Source organism: Gigantopelta aegis, chromosome 12, assembly GCF_016097555.1.
Source record: "Gigantopelta aegis isolate Gae_Host chromosome 12, Gae_host_genome, whole genome shotgun sequence".
Lineage (NCBI taxonomy): Eukaryota > Metazoa > Mollusca > Gastropoda > Neomphalida > Peltospiridae > Gigantopelta > Gigantopelta aegis.
The window spans coordinates 4,679,886-4,701,546 of NC_054710.1; the positions used below are offsets into that span (position 1 = coordinate 4,679,886).

General features: G+C 39.2%; 1 protein-coding gene across 1 annotated transcript; it reads left to right on the top strand.

Moving 5' to 3' along the window:
• The first annotated feature begins 8,558 nt into the window (after window positions 1–8,558).
• LOC121385782 lies at window positions 8,559–20,234 on the top strand. Its single transcript, XM_041516563.1, has 6 exons — window positions 8,559–8,849; window positions 12,600–12,698; window positions 16,580–16,633; window positions 17,529–17,603; window positions 19,340–19,399; window positions 20,016–20,234. Exons 1-5 carry the CDS (start codon window positions 8,567–8,569, stop codon window positions 19,372–19,374), a joined length of 546 nt encoding a protein of 181 aa, XP_041372497.1. The 5' UTR covers window positions 8,559–8,566; the 3' UTR covers window positions 19,375–19,399; window positions 20,016–20,234.
• The last annotated feature ends 1,427 nt before the right edge of the window (window positions 20,235–21,661 follow it).

Genomic DNA, 21,661 nt, shown 5'->3' on the forward strand with positions numbered 1-21,661 from the left:
TGATCATCGGCTATTATGTCAAACATTTTGTAATTTTAACATATACAGTTTGTTTTGTTTAACGACACTACTAGATCACATTAATTAAATGATCATCGGCTATTGATGTCAAACAGTTTGTAATTTTGACATATAAAGTTTGTTTTGTTTAACGACACCACTAGAGCACATTAATTAATCACCGGCCATTGATGTCAAACATTTCGTACTTCCGACATATAAAGTTTGTTTTGTTCAACGACAAAACTAGATGACATTAATTAAATGATCATCGGCTACTGATGTCAAACATTTTGTAATTTTGACATAAAAAGTTTGTTTTGTTTAACGACACCACTAGAACACATTAATTAATCATCGGCCCATTGATGTCAAACATTTCGTAATTCCGACATATAAAGTTTGTTTTGTTCAACGAAACTACAAGAGCACATTGATTAAATAACCATCGGCTATTTATGTCTAATATTTCGTAATTCTGACATGTAAAGTTTGTTTTGTTTAACGACACCACTAGAGCACATTGAATAATTAATCATCGGCTATTTGGTAATTATGACCTGTAGTTATCAGAGGAAATCCGCCACATTTTTCCATTAGCAGCAAGGGATCTTTTATATGCACTTTTCCACAGACGGAAAAACACATACCACGGCGTTTGACCTATTGTTGAATGGATTCACCGATGTGGTTTGATCCCGCGACGCAAGCACCTGAAGCGAGAACTCAACTCTCCGGGGAATGAAAAAGAAATGCTTATAAACTAAAATATGATTTAAAAAAATTATTTTGCGAGGGGCAACTGTCTCTGTGAACACCCCCCCCCCCCCCCACACACACACACACACCAGCTCTCTCTCTCTCTCTCTCTCTCTCTCTCTCTCTCTCTCTCTCTCTCGCTCTCTCTCTCTCTCTCTCTCTCTCTCTCTCTCTCTCTCTCTCTCTCTCTCTCTCTCTCTCTCTCTCACACACACACACCAGCTCTCTCTCTCTCTCTCTCTCTCTCTCTCTCTCTCTCTCTCTCTCTCTCTCTCTCTCTCTCTCACACACACACACACACACCACTCTCTCTCTCTCTCTCTCTCTCTCTCTCTCTCTCTCTCTCTCTCTCTCTCACACACACACACACCAGCTCTCTCTCTCTCTCTCTCTCTCTCTCTCTCTCTCTCTCTCTCTCTCTCTCTCTCTCTCTCTCTCTCTCTCTCTCTCACACACACCCACACACACACACACACACACACTTGATACGGCACTGTAATGGAAATCGCGAGTACAATGTCCACTGTATAGAAAAAAATTAACCATTATCGGAGTCGGTTTACGGATCCGCGGGTCCTGTAGCACAAATAACACCGGTGCCGCCATCTCGGGATATATATTTTGCAACCCCCTCGGGGAGAGGTGGAGGGGGGAGGAATGACATGGGGAAAATAAATGTACACATAACCGCGGGTTCCCTGAAGCGCGGCGCCGGTATCACGTGCTGCATGTGCTACTGGGATAAACCGGCTCTGTTGACCACGTGACCTTTCTCGTAATGAAAAGTCTTCACATACATGTACCTTTCTATGTTTCTGCGGTAGTTTACTTGCTAAAATATATTAAATATACTGAGTGAGAACAATGTTTGTCATGTTGTTATTAATTTATCTAATGTTTTTTTGTTGGGTTTTTTGCTCAACTACAGCACAATGATTAATTAGTCATCGGCTATTGATTGAGAAACATTTTGTAATTCTGGCACATAATTTTCACCGGAAATACATTGATTGTTTCCCTTTAGCAGCAAGCCATCTTTTATATGCAGACAGGGCAGCACATACCACGACCTTTGATGTACCAGTTGTCCACGGTGGTTGGTGAATCATTTGATAATTCTGAAACACATTCTTCATAGGAAAGACATTACATGTTTCCCATATTCAGCAAGGTATATTTTAAATGCACTTTCCCACATACAGGGTATCACGTACCACGACATTTGATATATCAGTTGTGAGGCAGTGGTTGGAATGGAAATTATTTAAAAACCTTAATGAGAGAATGGATCTACAGAGGTGATTTGATCCTTCAAACCCAGACACTTCAGGCGTGCGCTCTACCGCCTACGCTAGAACCCGTCGCATTTATCATTTTAACCTTTGCGTTACTGAAAAAACACACAACTGTTTAACGACATCACTAGCGCACATATTTATTTACTAATCATCGGCTACTCGATGTGAAACATTGGTTATCTGACGCATTTTCCGATTAGTAACAAGGGATCTTTTACACGCACTATCCCACAGAAAGGATAGCACATACAACGGTCTTTGATATATCAGTCGCGGTGCACTGGCTTGGACGAGAAATAACCCAATGGACCCACCGACGATGTTCGATCCTAGACCGCCCGTGCAGCGTTACTGAAAGTCACATATAGAAACTCTTGTGGTTCACACCAAAAGCGGATACATGATTTGTTTTTGTTAGAACAAAACTTTCTCGCTTTTTGTTCCGTTCAGATGCTGTGTTCTGTACACGCAAAGATACAGCCTGTATTGTTCAATCCCTATCTCTTCCGTTATTTTCGTATGATTGTAAGGTTTGGTTAAACACAAAAATAAGCTTAGAAAAAAGTTTCCTTTTGAATCAAATTAAATGCTACAGTATTCTTTTGTAGACATTCAAGTATCAAGGGCGGGTGCAGGTGGGGGAGTTTGGCGGTCGAACACCCCTGCTGAAACCAATGTTCTTCTTTAAAAGAAAATAATATATATATATATATATAAACATACCTTCCTAAATGTTTTTTTCCATCAAAGCCACTCCTTTCAACCCATCTAGCATGGCATAATAACACAGTGTACTATTCTATATTATTAAATTTTGTCTTTAATAAATTCAATCTCTCTATCCTTCTATCGTTCTTTCTTCATTTTCTGTTAACCTCAGAATTCTTTATGGCTTCATGTACGAATGCTCATTACTATTAGTGTAATGTAATGTAATATACATATATATATATATATATATATATATATATATATATATATATATATATATATATATATATATATATCTTATATATCAGAGAGGGTGTGAAGGCGGGGCGGTCTACATTGTGGCGAGAGAACTTTATAGAGGGTCCAGTCATGATGCATTGCTACCCCGGACAATATAGTTAAAAACAAAAATTGCTTGAGTAAGGGAGTTTCGACGCCAACCCTCCCCTTCCCCGCACACACGCCTGAGACACCCTCCCACATACATTCCTGGACTTGCGTCTGAGTATGTAAGTTATTTCGCGCTACACATCTCTGTGTCCACACGACGAACCAGGAAGATACAGAAAGCGAGTCTGTTTAAACACGGAATATAATACAGCAGATGTTTGCTTTGGCTGCGTACACCCGGATCTATTCAACACGCTCCTTGAAAGAGAAACCCGTTTAACGTGATGACAAATATAAACCCGGATTAGAAGACGGAGAAACGGAGATAGAAACATACTCAGTCAAATGATGGAGATATATTTATTTTTAATCGTAATTTGTGTTGTCTGTGTATACGTCCAAGGTATGTACGTTCACCCATCTTTGTTTAACGATACCACTAGAGCAGTGATTTGTTCATCATCGGCTACTGGATGTCAAGCATTTGGTAATTTTGAAGAAAAAACTAATTTTGAGAAAGCCCGCTAATTGTTCCATTAATATCAGTGGATTTTTTATAAGCGCCATCCCACAGACAGTACATTCCACGGTATTTTATATTATTGTTTAGAGTCCCACCTATATGAACATGTAGAGACGCATTCGTCCAGTTGTTTAAAATACTTTTCCCTTATCTTTCTATAAATAAAATAATAATAATAATAATAATAATAATAATGTTTGAACAACAGTCCCATTTATTTATTCAAATAATACGGACAGGGAACATCATGTGATAACTTCCTCCCTCCTCTGTCTGTCTGTCTGTCTGTCTCTCTCTCTCTCTCTCTCTCTCTCTCTCTCTCTCTCTCTCTCTCTCTCTCTCTCTCTCTCTCTCTCTCTCTCTCTCTCTCTCTCTCTCTCTCTCTCTCTCTCTCTCTCTCTCTCTCAAAGGGCGATATATGTGATTTTTTGCCTCTGGGAAAGTGCATAGAAAAACAGGAAGCGGCTTTCCTCTGATGACTATGTGTCAGAAGTACCAAATGTTTGACATCCAATCGCCGATGAATAATTAATCAATGTGCTCTAGTGGTGTCGTTAAACAAAATAAACTGTAAATCTCTCCGTATTTCTTTCTTGTATCTTTCTCTCTCTCTCTCTCTCTCTCTCTCTCTCTCTCTCTCTCTCTCTCTCTCTCTCTCTCTCTCTTTCTCTCTGCCTATCCACCTCTGTCTCTCTGTCCCTCTGTCTCTTTATATATATCGCTCTCTCTGCCTCTGTCCCTCTCGTTCTCTCTATCACTGTCCCTCTCTGTCTCTCTCTATGGTTATCTTTCTCTCTCTCTTTGTCTCACACACAAACACACACATTCTCACTGTTTCTGTGTCACACTATCTCTGTCTCTTTATCATTGTCCCTCTCTGTCTCTCTCTATGGCTATCTTTCTTTCTCTCTTTGTCTCACACACAAACACACACATTATGACTGTGTTTCTGTATCACACTATCTCTGTCTCTCTATCACTGTCCCTCTCTGTCTCTCTCTCTATGGCTATATTTCTTTTTCTCTTTTTCTCACACACAAACACACACATTCTCACCGTCTGTTTCTGGGTCACACTAGCTCTGTCTCTACCACTGTCCCTCTCTGTCTCTGTCTATGGCTATCTTTCTTTTTCTCTTTGTCTCACACACAAACACACACATTCTCACAGTCTGTTTCTGTGTCACACTAGCTCTGTCTCTACCACTGTCCCTCTCTGTCTCTCTCTCTATGGCTATATTTCTTTTTCTCTTTGTCTCACACACAAACACACACATTCTCACCGTCTGTTTCTGTGTCACACTAGCTCTGTCTCTACCACTGTCCCTCTCTGTCTCTCTCTATGGCTATCTTTATTTTTCTCTTTGTCTCACACACAAACACACACATTCTCACAGTCTGTTTCTGTGTCACACTATATCTGTCTCTCTATCACTGTCCCTCTCTGTCTCTCTCTATGGCTATCTTTCTTTTTCTCTTTGTCTCACACACAAACACACACATTCTCACCGTCTGTTTCTGTGTCACACTAGCTCTGTCTCTCACCCTCTCTGTCTAGCTCTGTCTCTACACACTGTCCCTCTCTGTCTCTCTCTATGGCTATCTTTCTTTTTCTCTTTGTCTCACACACAAACACACACATTCTCACCGTCTGTTTCTGTGTCACACTAGCTCTGTCTCTACCACTGTCCCTCTCTGTCTCTCTCTATGGCTATCTTTCTTTTTCTCTTTGTCTCACACACAAACACACACATTCTCACCGTCTGTTTCTGTGTCACACTAGCTCTGTCTCTCTATCACTGTCCCTCTCTGTCTCTCTCTCTATGGCTATCTTTCTTTTTCTCTTTGTCTCACACACAAACACACACATTCTCACAGTCTGTTTCTGTGCCACACTAGCTCTGTCTCTACCACTGTCCCTCTCTGTCTCTCTCTCTATGGCTATATTTCTTTTTCTCTTTGTCTCACACACAAACACACACATTCTCACCATCTGTTTCTGTGTCACACTAGCTCTGTCTCTACCACTGTCCCTCTCTGTCTCTCTCTATGGCTATCTTTCTTTTTCTCTTTGTCTCACACACAAACACACACATTCTCACAGTCTGTTTCTGTGTCACACTATATCTGTCTCTCTACCACTGTCCCTCTCTGTCTCTCTCTATCGCTATCTTTCTTTTTCTCTTTGTCTCACACACAAACACACACATTCTCACCGTCTGTTTCTGTGTCACACTAGCTCTGTCTCTACCACTGTCCCTCTCTGTCTCTCTCTATGGCTATCTTTCTTTTTCTCTTTGTCTCACACACAAACACACACATTCTCACCGTCTGTTTCTGTGTCACACTAGCTCTGTCTCGCTATCACTGTCCCTCTCTGTCTCTCTCTCTCTCTCTCTCTATGGCTATCTTTCTTTTTCTCTTTGTCTCACACACAAACACACACATTCTCACCGTCTGTTTCTGTGTCACACTAGCTCTGTCTCGCTATCACTGTCCTTCTCTGTCTCTCTCTCTATGGCTATCTTTCTTTTTCTGTCTCACACACAAACACACACATTCTCACTGTCTGTTTCTGTGTCACACTAGCTCTGTCTCTATCACTGTCCCTCTCTGTCTCTCTCTATGGCTATCTTTCTTTTTCTCTTTGTCTCACACACAAACACACACATTCTCACAGTCTGTTTCTGGGTCACACTAGCTCTGTCTCTACCACTGTCCCTCTCTGTCTCTCTCTATGGCTATATTTCTTTTTCTCTTTGTCTCACACACAAACACACACATTCTCACTGTCTGTGTCTGTGTCATACTAGCTCTGTCTCTACCACTGTCCCTCTCTGTCTCTCTCTATGGCTATCTTTCGTTTTCTCTTTGTCTCACACACAAACACACACATTCTCACTGTCTGTGTCTGTGTCACATTAGCTCTCTCTCTACCACTGTCCCTCTCTGTCTCTCTCTATGGCTATCTTTCTTTTTCTCTTTGTCTCACACACAAACACACACATTCTCACAGTCTGTTTCTGGGTCACACTAGCTCTGTCTCTACCACTGTCCCTCTCTGTCTCTCTCTATGGCTATCTTTCTTTTTCTCTTTGTCTCACACACAAACATACACATTCTCACAGTCTGTTTCTGTGTCACACTATCTCTGTCTCGCTATCACTGTCCCTCTCTGTCTCTCTCTCTATGGCTATATTTCTTTTTCTCTTTGTCTCACACACAAACACACACATTCTCACAGTCTGTTTCTGTGTCACATTAGCGCTCTCTCTATCACTGTCCCTCTCTGTCTCTCTCTCTATGGCTATATTTCTTTTTCTCTTTGTCTCACACACAAACACACACATTCTCACTGTCTGTGTCTGTGTCATACTAGCTCTGTCTCTACCACTGTCCCTCTCTGTCTCTCTCTATGGCTATTTTTCTTTTTCTCTTTGTCTGACACACAAACACACACATTCTCACAGTCTGTTTCTGTGTCACACTAGCTCTGTCTCTCTATCACTGTCCCTCTCTGTCTCTCTCTATGGCTATCTTTCTTTTTCTCTTTGTCTCACACACAAACACACACATTCTCACAGTCTGTTTCTGTGTCACACTAGCTCTGTCTCTCTATCACTGTCCCTCTCTGTCTCTCTCTATGGCTATCTTTCTTTTTCTCTTTGTCTCACACACAAACACACACATTCTCACAGTCTGTTTCTGTGTCACACTAGCTCTGTCTCTACCACTGTCCCTCTCTGTCTATCTCTATGGCTATATCTGTCTGTCTTTTTCTCTTTGTCTCACACACAAACACACACATTCTCACCGTCTGTTTCTGTGTCACACTAGCTCTGTCTCTCTATCACTGTCCCTCTCTGTCTCTCTCTCTATGGCTATATTTCTTTTTCTCTTTGTCTCACACACAAACACACACATTCTCACAGTCTGTTTCTGTGTCACACTAGCTCTGTCTCTACCACTGTCCCTCTCTGTCTCTCTCTATGGCTATCTTTATTTTTCTCTTTGTCTCACACACAAACACACACATTCTCACTGTCTGTGTCTGTGTCATACTAGCTCTGTCTCTACCACTGTCCCTCTCTGTCTCTCTCTATGGCTATCTTTCTTTTTCTCTTTGTCTCACACACAAACACACACATTCTCACTGTCTGTGTCTGTGTCACATTAGCTCTCTCTCTCTACCACTGTCCCTCTCTGTCTCTCTCTATGGCTATCTTTCTTTTTCTCTTTGTCTCACACACAAACACACACATTCTCACTGTCTGTGTCTGTGTCACACTAGCTCTGTCTCTCTACCACTGTCCCTCTCTGTCTCTCTCTATGGCTATCTGTCTTTTTCTCTTTGTCTCACACACAAACACACACATTCTCACAGTCTGTTTCTGTGTCACACTAGCTCTGTCTCTACCACTGTCCCTCTCTGTCTCTCTCTCTATGGCTATATTTCTTTTTCTCTGTGTCTCACACACAAACACACACATTCTCACAGTCTGTTTCTGTGTCACACTAGCTCTGTCTCTATCACTGTCCCTCTCTGTCTCTCTCTCTATGGCTATATTTCTTTTTCTCTTTGTCTCACACACAAACACACACATTCTCACAGTCTGTTTCTGTGTCACACTAGCTCTGTCTCTACCACTGTCCCTCTCTGTCTCTTCCTTTCCTTACTTGGCTCGCTTACACACTGTCTATCAGTCTTTCTCTGTCTCTGTTTGTCTCTCTGTCTCTCCCACTCTCACATTATTAAAGTATGTTGAAAATGGCCTCTTTAAATCCGTTCGTCTGGTACAGGATCGTCGGCGATGGAAGTTTTGCAGATTAGTATCAACACTAATCTACCAATCCGAATGGTGGATCTGAGCTGCTGGAGTCGCCACATGGACTCGAACTCCAATTTAACATGGAAATGGAAATTCATGAACGAAAGCTGGAAGCAAAACGTCCCATCTCTGCTGTGCAATGCCAGTGAAGAAAATTATAATCAAAATATGACGCCACCTAGAACTGAGCTCCACTGTAACCTTAGTGTCGATTTGTTCAGCGATATGACGTCACTGTTGTTCTCCGCGGAACTTGTTTCTGGGTGGCGATATGTTCATTTCCAGTGTTTTGATGCATTCAACGAATCACAGCATAAGGATATCTACCTTATGGATACCAGTAAGTTGTTTGTTTCGTTTGTTTTGTTTCCATTTGTTGTGTTCATTATACAGTGAATAAGTGGTTAAAGTCTTAACCTTTTAATGCCTGCCAAAACACTAGCATCATTTTGGAAAGCTTGGTTTATGAGTAAACATAGCATCATTCTTAAAGGGACACACCCTATTTTTTAAACATTACAGCATATTTGTTCACTATTAGAAGACAAACATTACTTATATTATATTCTTTAGAGTATCCATTTCCGTAGAACCGGAATGTTTCTGGTCATCCTGGTGTTTCTAATATCAATCAATGCACGTTTCATAGTTTTTAAAAACGCACGTACGTCTGAGAAGTAGCGGTTTATTGATTCGAGTTCTAGTCTATTTTTAAGGATATTTCCCGTTCCCGTTTTAACGTCACAGACTCTTCTTTCACTTTATTGTAACTTTATCCAAATGTGTTACAGGTTTGTTAATTAACTTAACTTAGTGTCCACTTTTTACGGGTTAAACTAGGGTCTGCACCTTTAAACTCCCAAACCTTTGAGTTTATTTGAAATAAATATTAAAAAACAAATTATTCTAATGTATTCATATGACTGCAGAAAGCTGTAATCATATAAATGCAAAAGTAATAATTACATTATTAAATATGTATTGCAATCTGAGAAAACAACACATTTAACACATTAGAACAATGTATGAGTTCTAGAAATGCAGAGAAAGACTTCAAGTCAAAAGTAAGTAAAATATTATATTTACAGTATAAAAATAAAAAAATAATTTTGAAATAGAAAAATATATTTATTACAAAATTGCAACTATGAAGCATTTCATAAGCAATGGACACCCTATAAAACTCTCTTTGAAAGAATGTTTTAATTAAAAATTATGCTTTGAAAGTTCACTTGGAAATAGAGTACTAATTAAAATGTCATTCTCTAATTCTCTCTCAATATCCCCACAACTTCTTTATACTTATCTACCCCTCTCTCTCTCTCTCTCTCTCTCTCTCTCTCTCTCTCTCTCTCTCTCTCTCTCTCTCTCTCTCTCTCTCTCTCTCTCTCTCTCTCTCTCTCTCTCTCTCTCCCTTTCTCTCTTATAAATATCATAGAAAAACAAGTAAGTGCCTTTTGTTCTAAAAAAACCCACACATCTAATTACTGGCTCTGTTCAAATATAAGTTAAGCCATTCAAGTCAACTGAACTCATTTTGAGGATATTGTGCATATATGGAACCTTTGAATACTTATTCATTAGAAATATAGTGTCTGTACTTAGTGTCTTGCTGGAACGAAAAATATACCAATGGGGCCCACTGGCGGGGATCGATCCTTGATCCTTGATCGGCCGCCCATGAGGGGAGAGCTTTACCATTGGCTGACGTCCCTCCTTCAGCGCTTTAAGAGCCAAGTACCTATAACGATAAAAAATGCTGCAGTGATGTTAAATGGGGGCGGGAAGTAGCTTACTGCTAAAGTGCTCGCTTGATACGCGGTCGTTCTAGGATCGATTCCCGTCGGTGGGCTCATTGGGCTATTTCTCGTTGCAGCCAGTGCACCACGACTGGTATATCAAAGACTGTGGTATGTGCTATCCTGTCTATGGGGTGGTGCATATAAAAGATCCAGTGCTACTACTAATCACATGTAGCGGGTTTTCTCTAAGACTATACATGTCATAATTACCAAATGTTTCACATTCAATAGCCGATGATTAATAAATCAAAGTGTTCTAGTGGTGTCGTTAAACAAAAGAAACTTTTTTTCATTAGAGGCTATAGATCTTGTATATGTAACATCCAACAGACAAGACGGCTTTTGATATGACAGTCGTAGAATACTGGCTGGAACGAAACCTATCCTAATGGGCCCGCCGACGTGAATCGATCCTTGATCGACTGTTCATCTGGCGTGCACTTTACAACTGGGCCACATACCGAATTCAGCACTGTGACGGCCAAGTACCTATAATTCAGCACTGTGAGGGCCAAGTACCTATAGTTCAGCACTGTGAGGGCCAAGTACCTATAAGTCAGTACTGTGACGGCCAAGTACCTATAATTCAGCACTGTGACGGCCAAGTACCTGTAATTCAGCACTGTGAGGGCCAAGTACCTATAATTCAGCACTGTAAGGGCCAAGTACCTATAATTCAGCACTGTGACGGCCAAGTACCTGTAATTCAGCACTGTGAGGGCCAAGTAGGCTACCTATAATTCAGCACTGTGACGGCCAAGTACCTATAATTCAGCACTGTGAGGGCGGCCAAGTACCTATAATTCAGCACTGTGAGGGCCCAAGTACCTATAATTCAGCACTGTGACGGGGCCAAGTACCTATAATTCAGCACTGTGACGGCCAAGTACCTATAATTCAGCACTGTGAGGGCCAAGTACAAATTCAGCACTGTACCTATAATTCAGCACTGTGAGGGCCAAGTACCTATAATTCAGCACTGTGACGGCCAAGTACCTATAATTCAGCACTGTGAGGGCCAAGTACCTATAATTCAGCACTGTGACGGCCAAGTACCTATAATTCAGCACTGTGAGGGCCAAGTACCTATAATTCAGCACTGTGAGGGCCAAGTACCTATAATTCAGCACTGTGAGGGCCAAGTACCTATAATTCAGCACTGTGAGGGCCAAGTACCTATGATTCAGCACTGTGAGGGCCAAGTACCTATAATTCAGCACTGTGAGGGCCAAGTACCTATGATTCAGCACTGTGAGGGCCAAGTACCTATAATTCAGCACTGTGAGGGCCAAGTACCTATAATTCAGCACTGTGAGGGCCAAGTACCTATAATTCAGCACTGTGAGGGCCAAGTACCTATAATTCAGCACTGTGAGGGCCAAGTACCTATAATTCAGCACTGTGAGGGCCAAGTACCTGTAATTCAGCACTGTGAGGGCCAAGTACCTATAATTCAGCACTGTGACGGCCAAGTACCTATAATGATAAACAATGAGGGCCAAGTACTGTAAATAAGTACCTATAATTCAGCACTGTAGGGCCAAGTACCTATAGTTCAGCACTGTACGGCCAAGTATCTATAATTCAGCACTGTGACGGCCAAGTGTTTCAGCACTGTGAGGGCCAAGACCTAATAGGTCTTACAATTATGCATTGTACGCCAAGTACAGCTGCGGCCAAGCTTAATTCAGCACTGGGCCAAGTATTGTAGCACTGTGAGGGCGTACCTATATTCAGCACTGTGACGGCCAATACCTATAATCAGCACTGTGAGGGCCAAGTACCTATAATTCAGCACTTTACCTATATTCAGCACTGTGAAGGCCAAGTACCTATAATTCAGCACTGTGAGGGCCAAGTACCTATAGTGAGGGCCAAGTACCTATTTGCACTGTGACGGCCAAGTTTATAATTCAGCACTGTGACGGCCAAGTACCTATAATTCAGCACTGTGAGGGCCAAGTACCTATAATGCACATACCTATAGTTCAGCACTGTGAGGGCCAAGTACCTATAATTCAGCACTGTGACGGCCAAGTACCTGTAATTCAGCACTGTAAGAGCCAAGTACCTATAATTCAGCACTGTGAGGGCCAAGTACCTATAATTCAGCACTGTGACGGCCAAGTACCTATAATTCAGCACTGTGACGGCCAAGTACCTATAATTCAGCACTGTGACGGCCAAGTACCTATAATGATAAACAATGCTGCAATGTCTGTAAATATTATACAGTGCCGAGTGCCAAGAGTTTGTACCTTTAATAACACACTGTGTGTCTGTTTCAGAAATAGGTCTGTACACTCAGCTGCCGCTCTACTGGGCTATTGTACTGACCGTCGTACCTTTCCTCATATACCTCGTCACGTCTGCCTTTCTCATATCAGGTAAGTTCTTTAGATTTGGACATTTTCATATTATAAATAGTTTATATTGCACATATATTATTACTGCAATATTTCATTCCATCATATACCTGGCCACATGTGCTTTTCTCATATCAGGAAAGTTATCTAGAATTGTACCCGTTTATATAATATATAAATTATATCGGAAATATATTATTACATACAATACATTTCATCATACACGTCTCCACGTACGTTTTCTTATACATTATTTAGAATTGTACCTGTTTCTAATTATAGATAACACACACACATATTACAATTTTACACACATCACCACATTGCTTCTCTCATTATATTTCACACACACACAAACACACACACACACACACACACACACACACATACACACACACACACACACACACACACATACACACACACACATACACATATATATATATATATATATATATATATATATATCAGCGGTTGAAATTTAAATTTTTTACCACTATTCCAAAGGAATAGTGAATTTAAAAAACACTATTCCGTCTAAAAATGTACTATCGCTTCAATTATTAATGTACCACTAGTTTCCTGACTGTGCTACGTCGCCCTGTACAGCATTTGCGTAAGGAACAATTATTTATACACCAGTCTATGCATTACTGCGTACTAGCTGGAATTACAAACGAACTCACTCCAAACATTAGTCTCGATCAAAAAGACGTTTATTTTGTACCGTTAAGTCCATGAGGAAGGTCTTAGTAGCGCGAGGATTTGTTCTGCAGGAAAATGTAGCTGAAGAAAAAGTGTAAGCGGATAGTCAGGCGATTTTCACTTTCATGACGGAATATTGTAAGAATTGTTTTACTATTCCGTTTCGAAATTTACTATTTGCGGAATAGCGGAATAGCGTAAACTTCGACCCATATATATATATATATATACTACTCAAAAGAATTTAAGGGTCAGACGATATTTTCGACATTATTTTCTGAATGTCAATTATATTAGCTAGACCATAATGGCACGCATGGTATTGTTCCATTTTGACGAAAGTGGGTCTAAGCAACCCATAAATGAATTAAAATCCACTGCCATTGACACTGTCGACTAGTTCTAATGGCGAAAACATGCTTACATTTGCACGTAAATTAGGGCGAAAGCGAAAGGTCTGCTAAGTGCCCATAACTTGCTTTTTCACAAAGCGCTTCATTTGCACGCTTTGCACGTGTATTCCATGTTCCCAATGCTGAATTTCCGTATAATTGGAGCTTGCATTCGTGTACGGTGCACACTCCAAATTCGACAATGGTACGACTTCAACTGACTATCGAAGATCGAGGAAGGGCTATTGCTTGGCTTCATAATGGCAATACGCAAAGAAATGTTGCTCTGAGACTTGGTGTCAGTCAGAGTGTCGTTGGCCGACTGTGGCAACGGTACCAATCAACGAATTCTGTTCGAAATCGTCCACGTTCGGGAAGACCCCGAAGCACTACAAATAGAGAGGACCGCTACATCACCAATATGGCTCTACGTCAACGCATAACCACTGCACGCCGATTACGTGACAATCTGCGGACTGCGACTGGAACTCGAGTGTCTGATCAAACCATACGCAATCGTCTGAGAGCCAATAATCTACGCTGCCGTCGCCAGGCTGTTCGACCACCACTCCTACCACGTCACAGAACGGCCAGACGTCACTGGTGCACGCTTCATCTGCGGTGGCAACGTGTTCAGTGGGGTCGAGTGATGTTCACTGATGAGTCCAGGCTTAGTCTCCAGTTCAACGACGGTCGGGTTCGTGTCTACAGACGTCCTGGGGGAGCGCTTCACTGACGTTAACGTTAGACAACGTCACTGGTTCGGTGGTGGCAGCGTCATGGTGTGGGGCGGCATCTCTATCCACCACAGGACCCCCCCTCTATGTGGTGGATGACACTCTGAATGGAATCCGCTATCTGAATGAGATTATCCGGTCGTTGGTTCTCCCAGGCCTTCAGCAGATTGGCGGCGGGGCAGTTCTGCAGGATGACAATGCCAGATCCCACCGCGCCAGGCTGGTAACGGACTTTCTCAGACAACAAGGTATCGCCAGGATGGATTGGCCAGCATATTCGCCTGAATTGGCCCCAAGACAGCACGCCTGGGACAAATTAGGCAGGAGAGTTCGGGATAACCATGCCCCTCCGGCCAACCTTCATGATCTGGGTCAACTTCTTATGGCAGAGTGGCAGGCCATTCCCCAAGAGTTCTTCAGACGTCTGATCAACAGCATGAGGCAACGATGTGTCGAGTGTATTCGCGCCAGGGGTGGATTCACACACTATTAAACGAATGTTCTAATGTGTAAAATCCATGTTTGACAACCTTCAACTTTGACAGCATGTCATGTGACTTTCTTGCATACAGTGACGTTTATTTGTGGTTTTTTGTAAATATGGAACAATAAATAAAAAATTTGGTGTAGTTTACATCATCAATCTAATACACTCTGAAACTTATTTGGTTATAAAGTTTTGACCCTTAAATTCTTTTGAGTAGTATATATGGTGGTACACACACACACACACACACACACACACACACACACACACACACACACACACAGGTATATGAGAAAAGGTACTATTGCATATAATAATATATGTGCGATAATACCTTTTGTCATATACCTGTCCACATACTTCTCTTATATCAGAGAGAGAGAGAGAGAGAGAGAGAGAGAGAGAGAGAGAGAGAGAGAGAGAGAGAGAGAGAGAGAGAGAGAGAGAGAGAGAGAGAGAGATATACAGACAGAGAGAGAGAGAGAGAGAGAGATACAGACAGAGAGAGAGAGAGAGAGATAGGAAGAGAGAGAGAGAGAGAGAGAGAGAGAGAGAGAGAGAGATATATCGCACATATAGTATTGTCGAATGCTCCCTTTCATCATACACCTGACCACGGATGATTTTTTTAGAAGTTCTTTAGAATTGAAAATTTGTCATACTATGTATAGTTTATATCACACACATTATTATTGCAATACTACCTTTCATCATATACCTGTCCACATGATCTTTTCTCATATCAGGTAAATTCTTGGAAATGGATTTCTTAAAAAACAAACCTTTCTAAATGTTTTCTAATCAAAGCCACTCCTCTCTCGTTTCATAACCCTTTCTCTTGTTCAGTTATATAATTTAATAGTATCCCCATGGGCATGGAATAATAACACAGTGTACTATTCTATATTATTAAATGTTGTTTTTAAATTCAATCTCTCTTTCCTTCTATCGTTCTTTCTTCCTTTTTCTGTTAACCCCAGAACTCTTTATTTTACATGTACGAATGTTCATTACTATTAGTGTAATGCACTATATATATATGACGTGAGCCAGAGGCTCGCATAATACATTTTTTATTCATAATATATGATATTGACGATACCGAAAAACACTCTGGTAATAACCTCTCTCTCTCTCTCTCTCTCTCTCTCTCTCTCTCTCTCTCTCTCTCTCTCTCTCTCTCTCTCTCTCTCTCTCTCTCTCTCTCGCCACACACACATACAACACATAGGTTCGGTCTATAAAATATTATGTACAATTTCTAACCTATAACCTTTACACTACCAAAATTTGTTTGTGGGGTAAAAAAAAAAACACCTTTTAAAACAGACAGAAGAAAACAAGTTTTTTAAAATTGAATCTTTTATATATTATATTATTATAACTGCAATAGTACCTATCCTCACATTCCTGTTTCAAAAGTTTAAATGTTGAACGTACAATGTTAGGCCACTAACCTCTAACGACTAACGATTAACTCCCTTTAAACCCGACACACTCTTTTGTTTTTCTTCTGTTGTTTTTGTTATCAGAATTTTAGTAACTAGAATGCACATTGATTTTTAAATGTTTTGTTTTCAGTTATTGTTAAAGGAAGGACGGTTAAGGCAAAACAACCCAAAGAGGAAACCAAAGGTAACGTTGGGCTGTTATTTATTTATTTATTTTTATTATTATTATTATTATTATTATTATTATTATTATTGTGTTGTGTTCTTATTACTGTTATTATAATGATAATGGTAATAATAATGATAATAATAATAACAATAATAACAGTAATAGTACAACAACAATAACAACAACTACTACTACAACTATTACTATTACAACAACAACAACACTACTACTACTACTACTACTACTACTACTACTACTACTACTACTACTATACTACTGTACTACTGTAACTACCACTACTAGTAGTAGTAGCAGCAGCAGCATTAGTAGTAGTAGTAGTAGTAGTATTAGTAGTAGTAGTAGTAGTACTAGTAGTAGTAGTAGTAGTAGTAGTAGTAATAGTAGTAGTAATAGTGGTAGTAGTAGTAGTAGTAGTAGTGGTAGTTTCCTTGCTGCAAAGTTGGGTTTTCTAAGCGAGTAGCAATCCACCTGTAAACGGTGCAGAAAGGACTCTGCTTCGTGCAGATACGATTTTAATTAGGAATTTTCTGTTTTGTTTTGTTTTGTTTTGTAGCAGAAGCGTTTGTTTATTTTGTTTTCTTTTGTTTGGTTTGGTTTGGTTATTTTATTTTGGTTTTGGTTTGGTTTGGTTTTGCCTTTTTATTATTATTATTATTATTATTATTTTAATATTTTGTTTTTATTTATTTGTTTGTTTTGTTTCTTTCTTTGTTTTAAAATTTCTGTCTTTTGTTGTTTTTTCGTTTTATTATTATTATTATTATTTAGATTTAAGTTTTTATTTTGTTTTGGTTTGTTTTATTTGTTATATTTTTTTAAACGTCAGTGAACATAATAATACATTAGGCACTATTAAAAGTCATAGCTATTGTTATTTTCACTTTTACAGACGATTGTACAGACGGAAACACAGACACGAACAGGAAACGACCAGCAGCCCGGAATAACGTGCACTTTGAAGAAGGTAAACGGAAATAACGTGTAATGCCCAGATCAGCCTAGTTCACATCTTAAGCAACATTAGAGCACGGGGCACGTTATGTGTATACGCTTCTCAACGTGCACGGCGAGTTGCTTCCCTCTATGTAGCATGTTTAAAATGACCGGGACTTTTGACGGTTGTCGTTGGAAGATTTATTTTGTTATATTTATGTATGTATGTATATAAAATAAAATAGAAAATTGCATTCGACCCTATTATTCGTTGTATTTTTTGTGGATTATTATTATTAGTCGGGACGGGACGTAGTAAAGCGCCCTCTCGATGCGCGGTCGGTTTGGTATCGATACCCGTCGGTAGGGTTATTGGGCTATTTCTCGTTCCAGCCAGTGCACCGCTTGATACTAACGGAAACATGTAGCGGGTTTCCTCTCTCAAACTATGTCAAAATGTCTAAATGTTTAGCATCCAATAGCCGATGATGAATAAATCAGTGTGCTCTAGTGGCGTCGTTAAAGAAAACAAACTTTCAATTTTGAGACTATGATGCGTTGTATATTATTATTATTATTATTATTATTATTATTATTAGCACCATCATCATAATGATAATAATAATAATTATTATTGTTATTATTATCATATTTTATCATTATTATTATTATTATTATTATTATTGTTATTATTATCATATTTTATTATTATTATTATCAGTATTACTTCTTCGTTGACTTTAATGTTTACAACTATAATGTATGTGGGTGGGATTTTTGTAGTTGTTAACATTTCTATTATAAGTATTAAGCAGGGTATTTAGGCTCAGGTCAAAACATATTATACATATTTCAGGGCAAATTCTTTGAACTTTTTGTTTTGCATTTACCATTGTTTGACACCCAATAGGCGATGTATTTTTCGTGCTGGGGTGTCGTTACACATTCACTCATTCATTCATTCATTCATTCATTCCTTTGACTTTGAGTGGGACGTAGCCCAGTGGTACAGCGCTTGCTCGATGCGCGGTCGGTCTGGGATCGATCCCTGTCAGCGGGCCCATTGGGTTATTTCTCGCTCCAGCCAGTGCACCAATATCAAAGGCCGTGGCATGTACTACCCTGTCTGTGGGATTGTGCATATAAAAGATCACTTGCTGCTAATCGAAAAGAGTACCCATAAAGTGGCGACAGCGGGTTTCCTCTCTCAATATCTGTGTGGTCCTTAACCATATACATGTCTGACGCCATATAACCGTAAATAAAAGGTGTTGAGTGCGTCGTTAATATTTTTTTTTTTTTTTTTTTTTTTTTTTTTTTTCTTTGACTTTAATGTTTACAATTATAATGGATGTGGATGGGATTTTTCTAGTTAAGATTTCTATTGTAAGTACTAAGCAGGGTATTTAGGCTCAGGTAAAAACGTATTATTCATATTTCAGGTAGGGGTACCGTGATTACAGAAACACGGACGGAATCGCGGAAACGTAAATCATAAACGGAATTTGCTTTTTCCGACGATTGTGAAACAAATAAAAAATTTGAGGGGTATAACTAGAGATGTATTACATTTTAAAAACAAAGATGCTTTGTGTTGTAGTTAATTCATCGTTTGAACGATTATGATACGATCAGGGTAAATTCCTTTGACTTTAATGTTTACAACTATAATGTATGTGGACGGGATTTTTGTAGTTGTTAAAATGTCTAGTGTAACTTAAAGCAGGGTATTTAGGCTCAGGTCAAAACATGTTATACATATTTCAGGGCAAATTCATGTCTGGTTAGAAAATGTACACTGATTAGAATCGAGCAACGTCACCCAAGGTAAATTCTCTATCATAGAACCATACAACTTGTTTGTTTCTTTATTGTTATTGAGTTGATGTTGGGTTGTTTTGTTTGTTTGTTGTTGTTGTTTTTTTGTGGGTTTTTGTTTTGTTTGTTTCTTTTTTTTTTTTTTTTTTAGGTGGGTTGTTTCGTTTATTGTTTTATATATATAAATTTTTTTTAAAATGATTTTGTGTTTGTTTTATTGTTTTCTGTGGGGTTTTTTTTATTTTTTTTTTATTATTATTATTATTTTTTTTTTTTTTTAAATTTTTTGGGGGGGTGTTTATGGTTTTCTTTTGTGAGTTATTATTATTATTATTTTTATTTTATTTTATTTTTTTTATTTTTTTTTTTTTTTTTTTTTTTTGGGGGAGAGGGATAAATGCCCGGCTAACGAAAGTAAAAGACCCAATTTGTTTGTCTGTTTGAATGTGGTTTTCTTTTGTGATTTTTGTTGGGGGTGTGGGGGGGGGGGGGGGGGGGTGTGGGTAGGGGGTAGACGCCCGGCCAAGTCAACTAAAGGACCCGCCAAACGTTTTGAGCATGTTGTGTTAGTAATGTGTTATTTGCAAGTATGTATCGTATAATCCATCTTGAACTTTATTTTCAGACGATGACGGGCTGTATGCAAATGCAGATACCGTGTCAGCGTACGCCTACATGGAACATGAAATTATCGAGTAGTAACACCAGAAGGGACTTTTAATATTCGTGATTACTTGGTTCCTTCAAATTAATATTATTATTTGAATCTCTTTGTTTTAAATACATATATGTACATAGTTATATTAATTATTAAATAAACGAATGTATGTGTTTTTGTGTCTCTCTGTTTCTTTGTTTCTTTATTTCAACATTTATGTATTTATTAGTATACACACCAAATCTGGGACTGGGTTTGGGTCTGGAGAGTGTGGCAAAGACGTGTGGCGTATTTTGACGTCTGCGTCTGTATCTGTTACGCGTTTTCAATATTATATGTATTAACTGCATTTAAATCTTAGGCAGATTTTCTTCTTAATCTATAAACATCAAAAATAATTATAGAAATCCTACTTATAATATAATAATTATATCTTTTCTTTTGTTTATTAGAAAACAATATGTGTCTCACGCAGGCTACAGCTGTCAGTCTAGTACCATAGTGTGAACATTTAGAACATGTCCTATGTCGTCTGTTGTCAGATCTGTACGACGCACCAGCACATACCCTGTGTGTTTTATCGGTTGGTTGCTACCAACAGTGACATAATTAGTCTCGTTGAGAGTAGGGCCTACACGAGTCCAAAATAATTGACTCGAGTACTCCATGGTCAAACTCAAGCCGGACCCGAGTACCCGACACTTACTACTTGATGATAATGAAAAAAAAGAAAAAAAAGTAAAATATGCATCTTAATTTCAGCGCAGAACATGAATCCGAAACCATGCTACTAGATGATAATGACACTAAAAAATTAAGTAAAATATATGCATCTTAATTTCAGCGCAGAACATGAATCCGAAACCATGCTACTAGATGATAATGAAACTAAAAAATAAAGTAAAATATATGCATCTTAATTTCAGCGCAGAACATGAATCCGAAACCATGCTATTGAATTGCATTTAGAAACTGGTTGATGCATTCAGTATTGTGACAGAATGACGGCGAGATTAAAAACAGAAACTAGTGAATGATCATATGATTATTGTGTAACTTGTATTTCTGGTTAGTTACTGCTGAAGTTAATGTTCTACATTGTCTCATTTGTACGGGTACCCGAGTCCTGTGAACGGACTCGAGTCTTGCTAGACTCGACCCGTGCCCGAGTATTCGAGTACTCGTGGAGACCCTAGCTGAGAGCAAGAATGGGAGTACCAAATATGTGACCCCCAAAGACTGTAGTGTTGTTACAAGAGTCTAAGTGGATGTGGCATTAGATGTATGTGATAAAATAAGCACCACAGAAGTCCACTAAACTATGTATTTGTTATTGTGAGAAATAAAACGTTCATTAAAAACTTCAGCATCTTCACTAGTCAATGGAATCAGTAAAGCATTTTAAATGATATGATATAAAAAAAACTATACATTGCAGTTCTTAGTAGGGTTGATCTATGCTGTAACTACATTGTTATTGCTTATTGCCAAAGAAAGTTCTTATGAATAAATTGATTGCCTTGCACCCTGTACTTAAAGAACAGAACAATGTCAGATGAAACAACTAACACACATAATAAACGTTGCAGCTTCACAGATGCCTCTACTCTTTG

Bases quoted from the DNA above. Each gene is read 5' to 3' on its own strand.
- LOC121385782 (XM_041516563.1), top strand. From the start codon at position 8,567: ATGGACTCGAACTCCAATTTAACATGGAAATGGAAATTCATGAACGAA. The intron at 8,850-12,599 runs GTAAGTTGTTTG...TGTCTGTTTCAG, and splicing joins TATCTACCTTATGGATACCA to AAATAGGTCTGTACACTCAG. The intron at 12,699-16,579 runs GTAAGTTCTTTA...TTTTGTTTTCAG, and splicing joins GTCTGCCTTTCTCATATCAG to TTATTGTTAAAGGAAGGACG.